The 19,873-nt window shown below is 44.3% G+C and overlaps 2 protein-coding genes across 19 annotated transcripts in view; one reads left to right on the plus strand and one right to left on the minus strand.

Annotated features, from left to right (window-relative positions):
* The window catches only part of HDGFL3 (HDGF like 3), a 102,468-nt gene extending 85,602 nt beyond the window's left edge, over nucleotides 1-16,866 (plus strand). Inside the window, exons 6-7 of one of the 2 annotated variants that reach the window (XM_023194324.2) lie at nucleotides 10,513-10,611; nucleotides 16,434-16,866. In XM_023194324.2, the coding sequence (XP_023050092.1) occupies nucleotides 10,513-10,611; nucleotides 16,434-16,466 (132 nt within the window). In that variant the 3' untranslated portion in view covers nucleotides 16,467-16,866. Of the gene's footprint in view, nucleotides 1-10,512; nucleotides 10,962-16,433 lie in introns of those variants that run through there. The other variant, XM_023194323.1, reaches the window with a different exon arrangement.
* The window catches only part of TM6SF1 (transmembrane 6 superfamily member 1), a 31,879-nt gene that overhangs the window by 7,113 nt on the left and 4,893 nt on the right, over nucleotides 1-19,873 (minus strand). For 3 of the 17 annotated variants that reach the window (XR_002726772.2, XM_023194307.2, XM_023194309.2), the window contains 8 exons: nucleotides 18,943-19,046; nucleotides 16,233-16,330; nucleotides 12,485-12,588; nucleotides 10,161-10,243; nucleotides 8,789-8,925; nucleotides 7,444-7,548; nucleotides 5,380-5,472; nucleotides 4,720-4,839 (listed from right to left, as the gene is read on the minus strand). Coding sequence is in view for 15 of the 17 variants with exons in the window: in XM_023194307.2 (XP_023050075.1) it covers nucleotides 4,720-4,839; nucleotides 5,380-5,472; nucleotides 7,444-7,548; nucleotides 8,789-8,925; nucleotides 10,161-10,243; nucleotides 12,485-12,588; nucleotides 16,233-16,330; nucleotides 18,943-19,046 (844 nt within the window). In the remaining 2 variants the exon portion in view is untranslated. Of the gene's footprint in view, nucleotides 1-4,719; nucleotides 4,840-5,379; nucleotides 5,473-7,443; nucleotides 7,549-8,788; nucleotides 8,926-9,310; nucleotides 9,433-10,160; nucleotides 10,244-12,431; nucleotides 12,589-16,232; nucleotides 16,331-18,942; nucleotides 19,047-19,873 lie in introns of those variants that run through there. The other 14 variants (XM_023194308.2, XM_023194310.2, XM_023194312.2 and 11 more) reach the window with 12 other exon arrangements.

The following is a 19,873-nucleotide window of genomic DNA, read 5'->3' on the forward strand; positions in this document are numbered from 1 at the left end:
TTATGTGCTGGGCACTGCTTTAAGCCCTTTACATATATTACCTCATCCAGCCCTCACAGCAATTCCATGAGAAAGCTACTGTTATTATCCTCACTTTACAGAAGAGGAAACTGAGGATCAGAGAGGTAAAGTAGCCAAGGTCATTGTGCTTATCAGCCACAGGTTAGAGTCTGAACCAGTCCACCTCCAGAGCTTATGCTTCTAACTATATGAACTCTACTGGCTCTTTTTTTTCATTTTCATTGATATTTTAGCAGAGAAAATGCTTCAACTGAGGAAATGCTAATAAGTGGATCTAAGCAGCCTCTAATGCCTTTCAGATTACACTTGCAGCTTTAATCCTATAGTTAGCATTTTATATGAAAAGATACCTGGGTTATGAGTAAGTCCCCAGTGGAACTCTTTGGTCTAAAATGTGTCCTGGTTTCATTTTATTCAATCTTCTTTTACTCTTTCCTTGCTCTTCTGATTTCTTAAGGCAGCAGATTTGGCAGACTCCTACATGGTCTGAAATCAAGGCCCCAGTAACTACTCACTCTTCCTTTTTTTTTTTTTTTGAGACAGTCTCGCTCTGTCACCCAGGCTGGAGTGCAGTGGTGTGATCTCGGCTCACTGCAACCTCCACCTTGCAGGGTCAAGCGATTCTCCTGCCTCAGCCTCCCAAGTAGCTGGGATTATAGATGCCCACCACCACGCCCAGCTAATTTTTTGTATTTTTAGTAGAGATGGGGTTTCGTCATGTTGGCCAGCCTGGTCTCAAACTCCTGATCTCAGGTGATCCACCTGCCTCGTCCTCCCAAAGTGCTGGGATTATAGGTGTGAGCCACCACGCCCGGCTCCTACTCAGTATTTCTTGCATTGGCCTATACTGATCAAGAATGAATTCAATGTGTGTTTTTTTCCTTACTAAGTTGCATAGATTCTTGAGAGTTTACTAGATGTTTGAATAAAGTAAGTTTTAGTAAAGCTAGTGAGATCATGAATGCATAAGGCTTCTAAATAAGAATGGCAATTTTAGCAAGCAAAGATGCTGATTAAAGTTACAGAAAAATGCTTTTTTCCTTTTTTTTTTTTTTTTTTTTTGGGGGGGGGGGGGTAGTGGTGGAGAGACAGGGTCTCTCTGTCGCCGCCCAGGCTGGAGAGTGCAGTGATGCAATCTCGGTTCACTGCAACCTCTGCTGCCAGGATTCAGCGATCCTGCCACCTCAGCCTTCCTATTAGCTGGGACTACAAGCACATGCCATCATGCCAGCCTAATTTTTGTATTTTTTTGTAGAGACGGGGTTTTACCATGTTACCCAGGCTGGTTTCAAACTCCTGACTTCAAGCAATCCACCCACCTTGGGCTCCCAAAGTGCTGGGATTACAGGCATGAGCCACCATGCCTGGCTGGAGAGTGCTTTCTGTGATGAATGTGTAAGGTACTCCCATAAGATGAGACTCCATTTCATAAGCAAGTACTTTTGCTAAGTAAAAAGCAAATCACATAACTAATTCATTATTCTGGTCGTATACATTGTTTTGTTGCAGCATAGTTTCTAACTTTTCCTTAGTCTACACACTATAAGTAGGTAGATATTAAAGCCCAGCCAAGAGCTATGGGAATTAGACCCATAATTCTTTACTCAATCTGTCTTCACCTGCTGGGCTGGGAGAAACATCCTGACATTTACAGGATCTGGTCCTTAGCCTTAGGCTCTGGATCTGGGCATTCACCATCAAGAGGGGCTTCAGGCTGCCTTAACAAACTGGGCAGTGATGGATAAGCCCCAGGATGCCTGATGTCTGACATGAATGGGATAATGCCCCTGCAGCTGCCAGTTGCTCTGTAGTCCACACTGCCCTTCTCAGAACCACTTGGCTGGAGTAATAAATGCCCATCTGCAAGCTTAGCTTCACCAACAAATTAGGGTTTGTCTTACTGCTATAAGCTCACCACACCCATTTTCCTCCAAGCTATGACCTTCCTAAGCTTGCTGACTGTTGACCCTGGCCATGTGACTAGGCTTTTGTCTAGGTTTTCCTGCTGTTTCCATTTGTCTCCTGAGACTTGACCAGGTCCAACATCTGGTCTCTTTAACCAGCCTGCTGGCTGATGACACTTAGTGTTTCTGCCTCAGGGACTGGGACCAGGCTGACCAAAGCACATGGCAGGTAGAGGAGGCCTGATTGTACAGGCAAAACACAAGGTGATAGGTGTCAAACAGAACAGCCATCAAACTGAACAGTCTAATCCTCTAAAGAAAGGGCTGGCAAGAGTAAAGTGGGTATGCGGCCATCTGTCCTGAAGGATACAGGAGAATAAGGCAGGGGAACCAGGCCAAAAAAAAGCCAAGACTTACTCTGCCATCAGACCTGCTGCATATGCCCACACCTCAGTGTTTCCCTGGGTTATTCCCTGGAGAGGGTCAGCCTAATAAAGCCCCATTTGGCCCTCAGAGTCCAACTCAGAATGTCACTGCCTTCCACCCACAAGGTTCTCCAACACTTCATACTATGTACAGTCTTTTGTGCTGTAGGACTCTGTGCCATAGTTCATTGTTTGCATGGGGTGGGCGAGATAACACAATAAAGAATATGAGCTTTGGAGTCAGGATTTCATAACCCTATTCTGCCATTTAATAACTCTGTAATCTAAGGCAAATAATTTCAGGTGTCCTGAGCCTCAGCTTCCTCATCTTTAAATTGGGATTTTTTTTTCAAAGCTATTACAAAAGATAATATTATGTATCCATTGTGCTGTTTGTTATGAGGCAGGCAGGAAGACCACAGTAACCAACCTCCCCTGCAGTTGACCTGGTGCCAGTCCTGGACCCTGAAAATATCCCACATGATCTTTGCATAAACAGGAAATGAAGTTTTACTGTGTTAAGCTACACTGAGTATTTGTTACAGCAGCAGAGCACATAGCCTATCCTTAGACAAATAGGCAAGTAAAACTTTTAACGTGGTTTGCCTGGCACGAAGTAAGGTGATGAGAGCTCAGACTAGTGTAGGGGCAGCGGAGCTGGAAAAAAAAAAATGGGTTGGAGAATCACTGGAGTAAAACTAACTGGACCTGGTTGGGTGTGGTGGCTCACACCTGTAATCCCACTACTTTGGGAGGCTGAGGCAGGAGGATTACTTGAAGCAGGCATTTGAGAATAACCTGGGCAACAAAATAAGATCCCATCTCTTAAAAAAATTTTAAAATTAGCTGTGTGCAGTGGTGTATGTCTGTAGTCCCAGCTACTCTGGAGACTGAGGCAGGAGGATTGCTTGAGCCTAGGAGTCTGAGATTGCGGTGAGCTATGACTATGCCATCACACTCCAGCCTGGGAGATGGAGCAAGACCCTGTCTCCTTTTAAAAAAAAAAAACAAAACAAAAAAAAAACGGACTTAGTGGTGGTCTAGATGTAAAGGATGAGGAGTGTAAATAATTACTCCAAGTTTCTGGCTTGAGTTGCTTTATGCAATTGGGCTATTTACACAGATAATGAAAAAAATGGAAGGAAGTTGTGGGAAGGATCAGGTCCTATTTTATATATTAAATCTGAGGTGCTAGTGAGGCATGCAAGTAAAAAGACTTGAGTTTGGAATACAGGAGTCTGGGAACAGTTTGGGCTGAAGGTAGAAAATTGGAAGTCATTAGCTTATAGTTGGTATTGAAAGATACAAAGATAAAGACCTAAAATACAGAAATAAAGCCCAAGGACTGAGGAATCGCGTATTTAGAGGTCTGCAAAGGAAAAACAACCAGCAAAGAGCAATAAATGTTAGTTCTCTTCCTTCTTAAGCCCCTTGAGGAAAGGACAGGAACCATTACTTCTGGATGCTACATCAACTTTTTTGATATTACTATGCTAATTTTGTAATTAAGAATTACCTCAAACTGAAAGGATTTAATGCATTGACCCCTTAAATACTATATTTTTCAACCCTGTGAATTCTAGTATGTCTTGCGATCGTGGTTATTATACCATGCATATAATTGACTGTACAAGTCTACAGTTTCTGGATGAACCTCATTCTTTTAACTGCTTGAAAAGAACAAGATGGAGCTAATGTTTTTAAACGATAAGTTCATTTGTTTTATTTCTAGTAAGAGAAAACAATGAAATTAATTTTTTTCCTTGTTCAGATTGATTTGTTTTGCTAATTATCTTGTAAAAATGTGCTTTATGTTATATATGAAGTTCTCTGTAGATAATTTCATTTTCAGTCAAATGCAGTAAGCATTCACTGAACACCTACTCTAGGCCAAATATTTGGCAAGGTGCCAGTGGAAAAGGAATCAACTGATAGGCCCAGAACATTTTTTAAACCAGTTTCCCTGGTTCTGTATAACATTGTGTAGTGGAATTCTGAAGTCTTACATTTGGATGCACATTTTGAAGGTAACAGCTCTCAATCCTTTTTTAGTAGCCATGGTATTCAGAGATTGTGAAACAGTCCTATAAAACAATGCTGCATGCTGGGTGTGTAACGGGCAAATCATTTAACTTCACTGGACCTCAGTTTCCTCATCTGTGTAACTGGGTTGGCACATCTACCATATAGTTATTGTGAGATTTAAATAAAATGTACTTGCAGAAATGTCTTCCGAAGAACTGCAAAACCAAAGGTGACATGTCTAATAGCTATCTCCTACTCTAAAACACTGAGGAGAGAAGTTTTCATGTATTCAGCAATGACACCTAGACCACAAGTAAACCTTCTCAACAGAATATTCTTAGTACCTGAGCCAGACCTCCAGCATGTATCAATGTGATGTCAGGCATCCAGGAACATCCAGGAACCACTAAGCCATACAGTGCAGTCACAAAGTAAGGAACAGAATAGAACATATATGCCAGCATCTGTATTGAACAGAGAAATAATATCAGCAAATCAGCAGTTAACTTGGCCTGACTAAAAAGTACAAAAAAATAAACATTTTCATCTTTGAAAATATTAATTCCTATTTCCTATATGGGACCCATTTTTTTTACTTTTATTTTTATTTATTTATTTATTTATTTATTTATTTATTTATTTATTTATTTATTTATTTTGAGATGGAGTCTGGCTCTGTCCCCCAGGCTGGAGTGCAGTGGCGTGATCTCGGCTCACTGCAACCTCCACCTCCCAGGTTCAAGCAATTATCCTGCCTCAGCCTCCTGAGTAGCTGGGATTACAGGCATGTGCCACCATGCCCGGATAGTTGTTTGTATTTTTTCAGTAGTGATGGGATTTCACCGTGCTGACCAGGCTGGTTTCAAACTCCTGACCTTATGGTCAACCTGCCTCAGCCTCCCAAAGTGCTGGGATTACAGGCATGAGCCACCGCACCCAGCTAGAACCCATTTTTTAAAAGAAAATTAATGTTAGAAAAATGTTAGGCCTCATAACTACTTGACCTGAATTTTAGGATAAGCAGCAGGATCCTTTAGATAGGGCTCTTGAAATTGCGTATATAATCGGCAGAGCTCAGATGGGCAATCCAAAGCAATCTAAGAACAAAAATAAACTCATTATAAAAATACAATCACATCTGGTTCTTAGGTTTGCTGATAAGGCTAAATGTGCCAGGTTTAGTCACAAGCTGCTTTGCTATTTAACAAAACGTATGCATTGTAGAGGCTCATCAATGATGGAAATATTTTGCACATTTGTTCTAAGGAGATTAAGCAAAGGTTAATTATGGTGCAGGAAATGGTAACTAATGCCCTATTCTTGGGTACCTTTCACATATTCAGAGTTTTAAGTACTAGGTTTGGCTAGCCAGAGGACAGCTTGCTAAGTTATGAGTTTCACTTTTCCTGGAAATAACTAGCCCGCAGTTCCCTACAGGAAGAAAGTATGTTTCTACACCAAATTCATCTTACTATGCATTGCAAGATTTGAAAATAGCACCTCCTGTCTCTAGTGCCTCATAGAGTATATATAGCCTTTGGAGGCAGTAAAAGATAATGATTTGAAAGCAGGGTCCTCTTGCCGGAAAGTCTCTTTGGCACCTTACTAGGTCCCCTCTGAGTCACCTTCCTCCCCTTAGGCACCATTCCTCATGTCTTTGGCCATAAATGTTGTCCCACCTAGATGACATATATGAACACAGGCCAATGGCAGAGTTGGTAAAAATGGCCCCAATCCAAAAGCCCTACCCACCTTGCATACACACCCACACATGCACACATTTTTCTCATGTGCACAGGGAAGGGGATATGTCTATGCAAGAATTCAGATGGGGCCCACTTTTTTTTTGTTGTTTGAACCTACAACAAACTAACCAAAGAATGGTTTCAGTGGCCCTGTGGTCCAAGCAAAGCTATGGCCTTGCCTTCTCTTCCCCATGCCCCTCCTCCTGTTAGCCAACCCAACTCTCCTCCAGAAAGTTTCTGACATTCCATAGATAAAGATTACTCTTAAAACAGCTTCTCGCCCTGAACCCAGCCTGCTGCACAGACCCCCAGTAGCCCAAGACCCTGAAATGATAAAAGTCACCCACATGGGCTTACACTTGCCACTCTACCCTCCAACTGTTATGCACGCCAACAGGCTTAGAAGAGAAATTGTCACTGAAGCTGAATATAATTAACAATATAATTCTAATTTTCCCAAATGTATTTCTACTAAGAAGAAACCATCAAACTGGGCCATTGTGAAGGATCACTGATCAATAAAAATCCTAACAGTAATCATTTACTATGTATAAGAGCCTCTACCAAGTGTTTGGTGTACATTATTTAATCTCCAAAACAATACTGTTAAGGTAGGTAGTGTTATTTTACAGAGAGGAAAACAGAGTCAAAGAGGTTAAGTAGTTTTTCCAAGGCCACACAGCTAGTAAATGGCCAGGATTCTAACTCCAAAGCCTGTGAGTCTTTTTCCTAACCTCTGCAGTAAAATATTTAAAAAGAGAAAATAGAAAATATGAAATGCCCATATGCCCTTAATGTATTTCAGTCACATCAGTACAATACTCCAGGCCTGAGCTGAATTTACTCAACACTACTCTTACCAGTGAGACATTCCCATGACCCTACATACACGTGAGTTGTTGAGCTCATACGCCTTCCTCAACCCCATCGCCCCTATCCCGAGAACGCAGGGATGCTCTGTGCCACAGTTGTGTTGCAGTCCTAGGGTGTCATCCATCCTTACCAAAGATATTTACATTTAAATCCGAAACATCGAAAGAATAATAAAGAGAGACTCCAGTGGCTGATTTTTTAGATGCCCTAAAATGGGGAAGAAGATGCTTCTGAGTAGAGCTTGATCTAAGGACAGGAGGAGGTGACAGCAGGAGGCTGGGGTTGGAAGCAGCAGGAAGTAGGTCCAGGGCTCCAGCCTTTGATGGGAGGAACGGTTTGTTAGTTTGCTAAGAAATCTGATGGAAAAACAAAAACATATTTCTAAGGTTTTTCCATTTGGAAATATGAGTAGTATCACAATGTTACGTTATTATGATCTGTTATGCTTACCAAGCCTCTGAACAGGCAAAATCCAGTTGCCAGGAGGAGACACACGACCAACATTAAATCAAATGGTCTTCTCAGCAGATCTTTTGCTTGGGCTTCTTGAATAACCTAAAATAGAGTTTGTACCTAAAGAGCGGGCCCAAAGTGCCAAAGAAGAATCTGAAATCTGAAACATTAAATGTCATGGTGATGGATAAGAGAATTTTGAAGATTCACAATTTATATCATAAGTCACTGGCCATGGAACTTTAGGAAAATCATTTCCTTCCTCAAGTCTCAGTTTCCTTATCTGTGAAATGAAGAATTTGGGCTAAATGATCTCTCGAAGGGCCCTTATAGCTCTATGAGTCCACATTTTTTCTTGAAATGACATTTTAATGATAAGAAATTTTAAAAGCTGCCATACCGCTATTAACCATTGGTATACTTTTCTAGTAATACACGTAGATACATACACACACACACACACTACATACATATATACACACACATATATCTATATTTTTCACAAAATTAGGACTTAGTATAAACAATTCTGTATTTGTTCTTTTTGCCCTCAACACTGCCTGTATTGTAAACACTTTCTTACGTGATTAAAAATATTCTAAAACTGAATACCATATGGAAACACCACACTTCAGCCATTCTCCCACTGTTGGATATTTAGGCATTTTTCACTGTTATACTTAATGTAATGATGAACAACTTTGTATGTAAATCTTTGGTGGTATCAGTGTGATGATTTCCTGAGGATAGGGATCTAGGAGCAGAATTATTGGGTTCCAGAATTATTAAGGTTGATAACATTGCCAAATTGCTTTGCAGAACAATTCTGAATGTATGTTCCTGTCAGCACTGTATGACAATGCTGCTTGGCCCTGACTGTCACTGTGTTTTCACATTAAAAATGATGATAAGCAATTCTGCATGCCTCATGGCATACCTACTCTGTTGACACACTGACATGGAAACTTTAAAAGCAGTGGAGCCGGGACTAAGCGTGGACTGACTATTTGCTTTTTCTTCTTAACAGCCACCTCTTTCCTCAGAGGGATGTAAGAGAGTACCAGCTGTCAGTGTGCCAGCCTGAGTTTACATAGCAGCTGTCTAAATGTTTACACATGAAGTATTTGTCAACTAAAATGTATTTTAACAAATTATATTGAAAATATTTTGTAAAATGAATAGTCGTATTCTGATTATCTCTGGTAATTCATATTTTCACATATCAGTTTTGCTTAAAAGATCTTGCTAAATAATCTAATGCCTAGAAAAGGGAAAGAAACAGAGAAACTAGCTTAGAAATGAAGGCCTTAACAGAGTATCTGCCAGGCCAGTGTTGTTTCACCTTGACCACCTTGGCTGTGATTGGAAGGGGAGGTGTCTCAGATGTCCTGTAGCCAGTCTCCATGGGCCTGGATCTCTGGAGTTGAGATTGTATGACCGTGTAGACTACCTTGAGGAGCAGTATCCCTCCAGTGTCCTCTTAGGGTAGTAAATGCATAGGTGTCACAGAGGAACCCAGGTGCTCAAAATCCAGGCCATTAATAACCCTAGATGAACCATATACTATGGACTTCACTTGACACACTAATGCAGAATCTGATGGTTAGAGCCAGTGTGACCACTGGCACAGGAAGCTCCCCGAAGTATGGCCTTGCCAACAGAAGCAGATGTATTCAGACAGAAACAGACCTTCTTGCCCACATTAACTAAGATGTAAGCTAATGCTACATCATCAAAACAGTCACACTGTTTGGATACCCCAAATGCTCCAGTCCACAGAGGCACAGTTCAATTCAGCGGCCAGTGGATGTGAATGAACCCTATGAGTTTGAGAACAGGGTACATCAAAACTTAATAAAATCACCTTTGAGGGGTAATTATAATTTTCTGATGGCTGATTATAGATTCTGAAACCAGCCCAGACAGGAAGACAAGTATATGGTATGCTTAAGAAAAAAGCAGGGCAAATTCGTGTTCCATACTTCCCTATTTAAAAGAGAGAAAGAGAAAGAAGTTACCAAAAGCATATCTAACACAAGTAATATTTAGGATACCTCCCCATCTCAGGTCATCTAAAATTTTGCTATGGCCCAGACAATATTTTTAATGAGGCCAAATTAAAAAGGTCAATTTAAAATACTAGATGTATATTAACAGGCATGTCCTACCTACAGTAATCTGCTTGAGCCCAGGAGGTCGAGGCTGCAGTAAGCTATGGCTGTACCACTGCAACCCAGCCTGGGCAACAGAGTGAGATCCTGTCTTAAAAAAATATGTCTAGATAGGTATCTATATATGTTTGTATATAGCTGTCTCCCTATATATATAATATCCTGATTTCCTGCATACAGTAATAATGTACTTATAATTTCCAAGTACATTTTTGGAGTTCTCATCATGTGTCAGGAGTTACATATTTGCACACTAAATGGAGCCATAAACACCATACTCACTCCCTCGAGATCCTTCTAAAAAAATAGGAATCCCTGATACTTGACTGCCAAATTGTTCAATGCACACGTCTGAAAATTGCTCAAAAGCAGTTCTTAAAAGGTATTTTTTTTAAAGGTGAGAAAAAGGAATTATTCTGCAAAACAGGTTTTTAGTAAGCTTGGAATCACCTGGTTCTATTATAACTAAAAGAGCTTCTCTATTTAAAAACAAGCCCAATTGTTTTAGAAAAGGAAAGTGAACTTTAAGATAAAGTTTCTTACCTACAATGTTTCCTGGCACAAAAACAACAACACTCATAATAATAGATCCAACCCAATATAGGCCAATGGTTCTATATGTTTCCCTGTAACAACAACAAAAAAATCTTGACTTGGTATGTTTGTCTTAGAATACTAAGCAAAAAATGATCCTCAATATTATTTTTTATTCAAACTAGTAAAGTACATGAATCAAAACATTGAATCGAGAGGAATAAATCAAATACAGGGAGCCCTGGTTATCTAACTTCATTGCCACGTGATATACTATAGAACCTTCTTCGTGTCCTTTTAAATAGGAAATTATGCCTGCTATGTATTCTGTTAAATTACAACATGATCATCCCTGCCACAGGACTCCTGCATTTCCCTGTTGTGTGTGAAACTCAACAGCATGAAAGGAAAAAAGCAAGTTGAAAGAAGAAAGGAAATTGGATCCATATTTTTAATCATTGTAAGTATGATTTATACTTACAATGATAATGTTAAATGGACTTTTCCTGGGGTCACAGAATATTGGCCAAAGCCCCAAAGGTGAAGACAAGTGACATGTACCCCATGTTGCAAAGGAGCTGCTAGACATATACCTCTAATCTTCAATGCTGACAAAAAGTTTGTTCAGGCAGGGCATGGTGACTCGTGCCTGTAAATCCAGCGCTTTGAGAAGCTGAGGTGGGTGGGTCACTTGAGGTCAGGAGTTTGAGACCAGCCTGGCCAACATGGTGAACCACCATCTCTACTAAAAATACACACACACACAAATTAGCTGGGCATGGTGGCATGCACCTGTAATTCCAGCTACTCCGGAGGCGGAGGCAGGAGAAATGGTTGAACTCAGGAGGCAGAGGTTGCGGTGAGCTGAGATCGCGCCACTGCACTCCAGCCTGGGCGACAGAGCGAGAGACTCTCTCAAAAAAAAAAAAAAGTTCCTTCAATTGATAACCCCAATAACCCAACTCCACACGAAGTAACAGGCTATGAGAAATTCAAAAGGAAATCCTCTGAAGGGAAACAAGGAGAATACTGTGTGGGTCCTGCCCCACCCTAGCCCTCAAGCCAAATGTAACCTGACCCTAAAGAGGCCACTCACAATGACTGGGATTGTAAGGAGGACAGATAATGAGCTGGAGCCGGGCGCAGTGGTTCTCACGCCTGTAATCCCAGCACTTTGGAAGGCTGAGGTGGGCAGATCACCAGAAGTCAGAAGTTTGAGAGTGGCCTGGCCAACATGGTAAAAAAAATTTTTAGATTGTTGTACTAAAAATACAATATTTGCGGGTGTAGTGGCACACGTCTGTAGTCCCAGCTGAGGCATGAGAATCGCCTGAACCCAGGAGGCGGAGATTGCAGTGAGCCGAGATTGTGCCATTGCACTCCAGCCTGAGAGACAAAGAGCAAAACTCTGTCTCAAAAAAAAAGAAAAAAATTAGCTGGAGCTGACCTTGAGTGCATGTTGGGAGTGAGGGAGATAGTTGGTTAAACTGCATTTCAACCTTGTATGGGGCAAGAATGCATGACTTTCTGTAACCCGGAAGCAAGTGGAGGCCTAAGAAGAAACCTGGACTTGAAACGTTTTGAAAGGATCCCTCCCCAAAGGGTGCACCTTCTGGGTTACAGGGGCCCCAGCAGAAAAAAGCTGTGGGTGGGCCACCATGGGCAGAAATTCAGCCCAAGAGCATGTCGTTCACTTCAGGGATTAGTGCAATGCAGAAGCTCCTGTGGTTGGGGTCTCTAAAGAACTCACACGTGTGCCTTCCAAGACCAACCTCACATATCATGATGGGGGTACTGCTACCCAAAAACAGCACCTTTCACATAAGACTCTTCCCCTGTTCCTTTAATCCCTTGTACATACACATCCACTCCCAAGGGGCCAGCTGCAGAGTGAGATGAGAGGAGTGAACAGACAGGCCATGTAGCCAAGCCTTAGTGCAAGCCAAGCCGCAGAGCTGTGCCTGATCTGCGGAAGGACAGAAGCTTTGAACCAAAATGAGATTGCAGTTTGGAAATTCTGAAGTTTTGGAATGAAGTTTAAGATGTGCTTGGCTTTAATTGCTGAAAATAAAAATTATTCTTGTAAGACAACATAATCAGAAAGCTTAAAGGGTCTGCCCGAGCTATCACCATGCTGGGGAGCAATTTAGAGGGACATATTCAAAAGGCAGTGGTACAAGGAGGATAAAGCCACGTCTGATGTGCACCCATGGAACTTATATTCATGTCCAGTATACTTGCTTGCGTATTTGCCTCTATGCATAACGTTTCCTTACATACCCGCTTATCAGTTGCTAAGGTGGCAAAGGCACACACCAGGTGAACTGACTTACTCCCATGCTATGGCTGCCACCATCACCAGGTACATCAGATAATGAGCAGAGCCATCCCAGTAGCAGATCATGTGCCCATATGCAGTGTTCAGATACGGTTCACCCTAAAGAAAGCATTAAAAAGAAGTCCACTTTAAATAAGACCTGTAAATGCAGAACATCAGACCTGTATTGCAAGTAAAATAAAACAGCAGAAATAACTTGTGTTCATCTGCTAAGATGAAACTATTTCTTCAAAATTGGTAGGAACGTGACAATACAACTTTATGCTGGAGCTGCCAAAACCAGGGTCTGGCCACAGAGGATGGAATTAGAGAATGCCTGGCCAATTGGTCCATGACGCATCAACATAGGTTTGTACTGTGATGCGAAGGCAGATGGCATGATAGGCAATCCCAGCTATACAGCAAACTCATGGAGACCAAGCCAAATCTTTGACAAAAGGTGCTTGGCAGTGATCAGAGAGGTGATCAGGGATGACCCTGCTTTCCAGAGCCAGTGGCTGGCCTTAATAATTCATGCTGATCCCGTGGCTTGCTGGACTGGGCATGGCACAGCACCCATTCTCCACGTACCGACACATAGGCAGGCAGGCACTGAACTCGGAGCTTCACACCCAACCCCTCCTTCTACCTTCCCAACAACCCAGTGGGATGGACAGGATTGAGTCCATTTTACAGATGAGGAAACAGAGGCTCTGAGAGATTACAAGATTTACCTAAGGTCACGTAGCTAGTATACCTAGCAGAGAACAAGAAGAGCCATACTTCTCCTGGGCAAACGTTAATGTTATGAACACAAGATTATATGATGAACTACGGTTCCCTTTTCTAGGTGGTTACATTTCCAGGTGGCTTCTGGAAAGTCACTGGCAATTTTCCGTGCATTTTTACTGTTGTTTTGGCCCCACCTTGTTTTCCTTTCTTCTTTCTCCCACCTTCATGCTGTCCTGGCTTGTTTCACACTGTAAGATGCCTTAAGCCCTTTCTACAACAAGGAAGAGTGCAGATCAACCAGCCCACCAATCAGCCAAGCAAGCAGGGCTTTCTCTCAAGTTTCATGCTCCCCTGGGGCAAGGACTGCTTTGTTATCTCTCCCACAGATCGAATCAAATTAAAATCAGAGGAGCAGGAAACAGAATCAAGGTTCTGCTTCTACACCCATGCCAGGCCCACGTCCTTTCTCTCGGACTTGCTGTGACTGAAGAATACATCCGATTTATGGTTTCAGACTTCCATTGCTAACACACCAGGCTCTCTGAGCCAGTGGTGTTCTCTCCTGGTAGCTTAATGAGCATCTTTAACTGCATGATCCACAGGCCACAGGTCCTTTGAACTCGCCTGAACTCTTAATTCATCAGTGTCTCCCCTCAACCAGCCTTTCTCTTGATCTCTCTGTACGTGTGTGTGTGTGTGGTGTGTGTGTGTGTGTGTGTGTGTGTAGAGACAGGGTCTCGCTCTGTCACCCAGTCTGGAGTGCAGTGGCGCAATCATTGCTCACTGCAGTCTCAACTCCTGGCCTCAAGCGATCCTCCCACCTTTGTCTCCCAAAGCACTGAGATTACAGGCATGAGCCACCAGGCCAGCCATGGCCTCTCTATATTAATGATGATACCATTCAACTTCCCAAGGTCAAAACCACATGGTCATTTTTTCATTCCTCATTCTCCTATGCAGTCTTTCAGCAAATCTATCAACTTTATCGCTACAATGTCACCCTGGCAATACTCCCTCTTCTTCACAGCATTAGGTCTAGCCCTCAGTGTCCCTCACTGGACCACGGCTACATTCCCAAATGGTCTCCCTACCTCTGTCCCCTCCTTCCAGCCCATGACACTCCTCCTGCCAGATGAAGATTCTCAAGGCCTGGCTCTTGGCATGTTGCTCCTCTACTCTAAAACTCCCCAAAACTTGTCACAGCCTGCTGAACCAAGCCCCATCTCTCTATCACAGCTGGGTCCCCAGAGCCTGGCCCAGCAGATCTTGCCACCACAGTTATACCCCAGTCCCCGTTCTGGTACCCCATCTGCCCCAATGCTTACCACCCTTGCCAGCTCAGCCTCCAGCCCTCTCGTCAGCCGCCTCCTTCCTAAAACCTCCCTCCTCTGGGCGCCACGGCCCCCACTCTCCAGGTTTTCCTTCTGCCTCTTGGCCTGCCCCCAAGGTCCACTTCAGGGGCTTCTCTTCTTCTGGCCATGGTCTCCAAAGTCCCAAGCTCAGCCCTTTTCTCTCTCTACCTTCTCATAGGCAAGCCCGTCTCCTCTCAGACCTTCAGGTACCAACCGCACTCAGATGGCCCCTGACACTCTCTGCCAGGACTGTTCCTCAGAGCTCAAGACCTGCAAAGCCCTGCCAGCATCTGAAACTCTACCTCCCCATAGAAATTCAGCCTCATCCCTGTGGATTGGTGCCCCAGTGGGAGGCACATGCTCTTTCTCCTCTCCAGTCCTCTCCAAGCCTTTGCCCAAGCTATCCTTTCTCTCCAGAATTTCTCCTGCCTCCCCGGTCCATCTGGAAATACCTATCTTCCACTGCCATGACCATTTTTTAAATGCTACAGCAGTGTCACCAACTCAATAAGCCTTTCCCGACTGCGCCCAGACTTAATTCCTCCTCCGTGTACTTCTGTGCCTGGAGTAAGTCTCTGTCACTGCACCTGGGACAATGCCATCTCCCCACCACATCAGGCAGGGAGCGCCTCGGGGGCAAGGAGCAGGTCTTCTGACCACAAAGTCCCCTTCAACAAATGTCTGCAGAAATAAATTCCTCCTCTCATCCCTCTCTGGTGTAATGTTTTTACATTACATGTTTGCAGCATTCTTCCAAATTCCAAAGCAGGAATCATGACACTGTCTTAAGCCTCACACTTCCCATCTTTCCCAATTTGTCCCCAAGTCTTGCTCATTCTAGCCACTCTGATTCTCTACATTTCATCCCTCTCTCTACCTCCCATGCGCTGCCTCTGCCCAGCCACATTTATGCCCCTGCTGGTCCTGAGGAATCCTCCTGACTGGTGCCCCAGCTCATGGCACGGACCCTTCCCTGCAAGCCCATCCTTCCCAGAGTTACCTGTATTCTTCACCAACTTAAAATCTTCCCTCACAGACAGGAGAAAACCTAAACTCCCACAGTGTACATACAAAGCTCCCCATTATTTGAACATGGATGAAGAATCTGCTTTGAGCCCTGTTCCTCATTTCCTGTGTAACCTTGAGTGAGTCTCTTAACCTCTCTGGGGCTGGGTTCAGCCCACCATAAAATAAGAAAATAGGACTAGCTCTCTTGAGTACCAGGTAGCTATCTAAAGCTATGATTTGGGCAGTGTGGTGGGGAGTGCCAGCCATCACAATCAAATGACTTCATCAAGTGCTTCTGTGTTTGGTACTTTACAAATTTAAGACTGACTTGGGGTTTCTGAGATAGTCATGTATTAACAGACACACAAATACTAAATCCATTTAAGGTACCTTATTTATATTAAATGCAAATAAAGGGGAAAAGCAGGTCATGTGTGGGGTCATGAGAGAGAAGCCATGAGAGCTGAACGTTGGAGAGAATTACCTCCCGTGATCTAACCGTCTTTTCTGCTCTACTTTCCATGTGAATAAGTGACCTAAGGCTATTATAGGAAATCAAAGCCTGCCTATCGTACCTGTTCACCCTAAATGAGAGGACTTCTGGCTCTGAGTAATGTGATCTGGGTTGTGGTCTTTTGGTTGAAGCCTCATAATCACTAAGTGGTCCCATACCTCTCTCAAGTAGTGTGTCATGAACCCGTCAATGATTCCATCTTGCTCCAGTCCTATGATGAGGTTCACCACGCTGGTAAATCCAAAAACTGCATACACTAGAGCAAAGAAAGCAGCAGTTTAAAAAGCAATAGCTCAGGAGGCAATTACACAAGCTTGGCATCAGCTAATAATAATGGGAATGTTTTTCATGTTTTCCAGAAGATGCTGTGGACAATTATCGAGATAGACTAACAGAATACCCCTTCTACACACCCAGCTGGACCTCCACCTGTGTTTGCAGCTCTCCCCATCCCTGCCTAACTACTCTCATCAAGGCAACACTCATCACAGGAGTGGAGAATGATGGTCACCGCCGACTCAGTCACAGAAGATTCTAGCAGGCCAACTCCACCCATCCTCCACTCCCCTACAAGTGGCTGCCCAGAGCCAAACCCACATCCCACCTGGGCAGTAGGAGCAAAGCCAGTAACCGAGTGGCCAAGGAAGCATAGAAGTGACCACCAAGTTTAAGACAATGACTCAGGATGGGCACAGTGGCTCAAGCCTGCATTCCCAGCACTTTGGGAGGCTGAAGCAGGCAGATCACCTGAGGTCAGGAGTTCAAGACCAGCCTAGCCAACATAGTGAAAGCCCGTCTCTACTAAAAATACCAAAATTAGCTGGGTGTGGTGGCACACACCTGCAATCCCAACTACTCCGAAGGCTGAGACAAGAGAATCGCTTGAACCCAGGAGGTGGAGGTTGCAGTGAGCCGAGATTGCACCGCTGCACTCCAGACTGAGCGATAGAACAAGACTGTCTCAAAAAAAAAAAAAAGACAATGACTTGACAAAGTGATTCGTCTCAATGATTCCCAAGCAGGCCACCTCACAGCGCGTCCAGTGTGGTTACCCTATTCCACACGGTGTATCCTAGAGACAGACAGGTGGCGATGTGCAAGTGACAATAGCTTTCAGAAATAAGACTAGTGATGTTAAAAATGAATACAAGAGGGTATAATTGAATATGACAGAAGGAAATCTGTACCTGTCAGAGAATCTTATTAGAGTTGTGAGCATCTCCTAAATGGGCTTAAAGCTACTAGCAACAAGAAATAATACTTTTTAAACAGCAGGTGATCAAATTTAGTGCATGTTAGTTTGTCAAAGCTGCATTTTCAAGTTGTAACAAATTGGTGCCTTAGACTATGGGATGGGCGTGAACAGTAGAAAAATCTGATGGTGAATATAAGAAAAGCTGTGAAAAAAGAAATGGAGAGGAGTGTGGGGATGGTTAATTCACAGAGAAGGGAAGGTGGCCTTGCCTGGAGTCAGCAGCCAGGAGTCCAGCACTCACCTTCTCCCCAGAAGGAACAAAAGGCCACATGTATGTGAGGAGTCTGGCCTTGGGCCTGATCCTGGCCCTGAAGCTGCAGTATGCTCAAAGCTGTAACAGACCAGGACAGAGGGCTGAGGGTACAGGAGAGAGGGTGCCCAGCCTTGAAGAGTCGGAGGGGCCAGAGCACAGGCCAGTGGAGAGAGCCAAGAAAAGGGATGTGGGCCTTGAAATCAGACAGACCCAGCTCATCTACTGACTGGCTGTAAAACCTTAGGCAAGTTACATCATTTCTGTAAGCTTCAGAGTTTCTCATATGTGGACTGGAGAAACTAGTTACTCACAATTCTTCTTTCCCACCTCACCTCTCCTAAGGCCCACTGTGGGCAAAGAATGCTCCCTATGCTGTTGCTGATGGGCTGGGCCCTATGCCTCATCTCAGCCAGTGGAATATGGGTGGGAGTAAGAGGGGGCAGCTCCACGCCAAGGTCTTAAGAGCCACCACTTTCTTCCTACTAGCCCCACTGTGCCTCTGTGTCTGCCATGAGAAGGGCATGCCTGGGAGCTGCTGGTCCAAGAACAAGGAGTCAGAGAACAGCCCTGAAATCAACCCACAGCCTGATGCAGAGTGTCCCCAACCCACAGACCTGTGAGCAAGAAAAATAAATGTTTGTTGCTGTAGGACTTGGGGTGCATTTGATATGGAGCATTACTGAAGCAGAAACTATAGAACAAAATGCCCAGCAAGGTGCCTGGCACAGGAAGTGCTCAAAGGCCAGTAGTAGCTTGGCTGGGGCAGCATGCACGATGGAAGGGCATGGGCTTTGGGGGTCAAAAGCCACGTGACCTTTGCCACATTTCTTAGCATCTCCAAGCCAGCTGCTTCACTTTCAAGTGGAGGGATGGTGAGGATTAGGTAAAAGCCTACTGCTAAAGTGCTCAGGGCCATACAAGGTGCACTATAGGTGCTTGTCTCTACGGCAGGTTCCATTATTTTCCTCTTCATGCATATGTGCAGACCCAGGCACCACACAGTTAAGTTCTGCACTAAGTCAGGGGGACTGCAAGTAGCAGGCTGAAGACAGGAAGCCCAGGAAGGAGCTGGCATGAGAGTCGAGGTCAGAGGTCAAAGCATGCTGGGGTTGGCAGGGTGCCTGCCTTGCCTGGCCTGGCAGTAACCCTCCACCAGGATGCCACCTGGGAGAGGGTGGAGTCCACAGCCTGAGAGGCAATAGCCAGAGGCGAGGGCCACATTATCCTGAAACACTCCTACACTTGCAGCCACTGTTACCAAAGGGCTCAGAGTATTTACAACCAAGGAGGAATATGTGACTGAGGCCAAAAGTATTGTGTTATTAATCAGATACAAAAGATTTCCCTTTGTGAGGCGTACCATAGAACAGCGGGTCCCGGGGTGGTTTTCTTTTGACGAGGACACGAGCCAGCAGTGCTACCAGGAACAGGATGAGGGCAGCAACCCCTACAATAGTCCAGGAACTGCAACGACCAGAACAGGGAGGTGGTCACTATCAAAATAAACACATTGGTGCCTGGAATTTCCTGACTATTGAATGCATTCGCTCCTAGTCCTGCATAATTCATCCATAATTCTGCCTCTGCCTGCAGCTCCCAGCACTGTAGAGTTAGTGAAGTTTATCTGCAGCTCTTTGGCCCATCTGGGCTACAGCCCATGACTTGCAGGGACCGAAGCCATCAGGTTCTCCTCATTCTCCTCTTATCCTGTCTTATGTGCACAGATGACAAGTCTGGAGCTCCCTCTGCCTCACCCCACCCTGATGCACAGATGACCACTGCCCCAGTGCCTCCACCTACCCATTCCTCTAACCCCGGCTCCCTAGCAGCTGACAGGTCTCACCACTGACTCTGCCACCTCCCTCAGGGCTAGTCAGAAACCCTCAGACTGAGCTCCAAGGAATATATAGGCATTACAACTAAACATGCCTTCCAGGGGACAAGAAAGAAGTGACCTTATGTTTTGTGTATAATCAAATGGGCCAGAGAATGAGGCCAGAAAATCCATGGTGGAGGAGTCTGGACTAGACCTGAGGCCAGAATGAAGATAGCCCAACACCCCAGAACCAGGACCAACAGACCAGCATCCAACCCCAAACCACAGAAACCAAAGTGAAGCTTGGTTGAGCACATCCCCTGGACGTTCTACAGGAAACGGAATGGCACCAAGGACAGCAGGGATCAAAGACACTACTCAGTGGGGCAGTGCTAGGGCACGAGGCTTGGTAGAGTTATCAGTCAGGAAACCAGGATCCTGGTACCCATTCTGTTGCTAACTGTGTCACCCTAGG

This window comes from Piliocolobus tephrosceles, chromosome 6 (genome assembly GCF_002776525.5).
Source record: "Piliocolobus tephrosceles isolate RC106 chromosome 6, ASM277652v3, whole genome shotgun sequence".
Lineage (NCBI taxonomy): Eukaryota > Metazoa > Chordata > Mammalia > Primates > Cercopithecidae > Piliocolobus > Piliocolobus tephrosceles.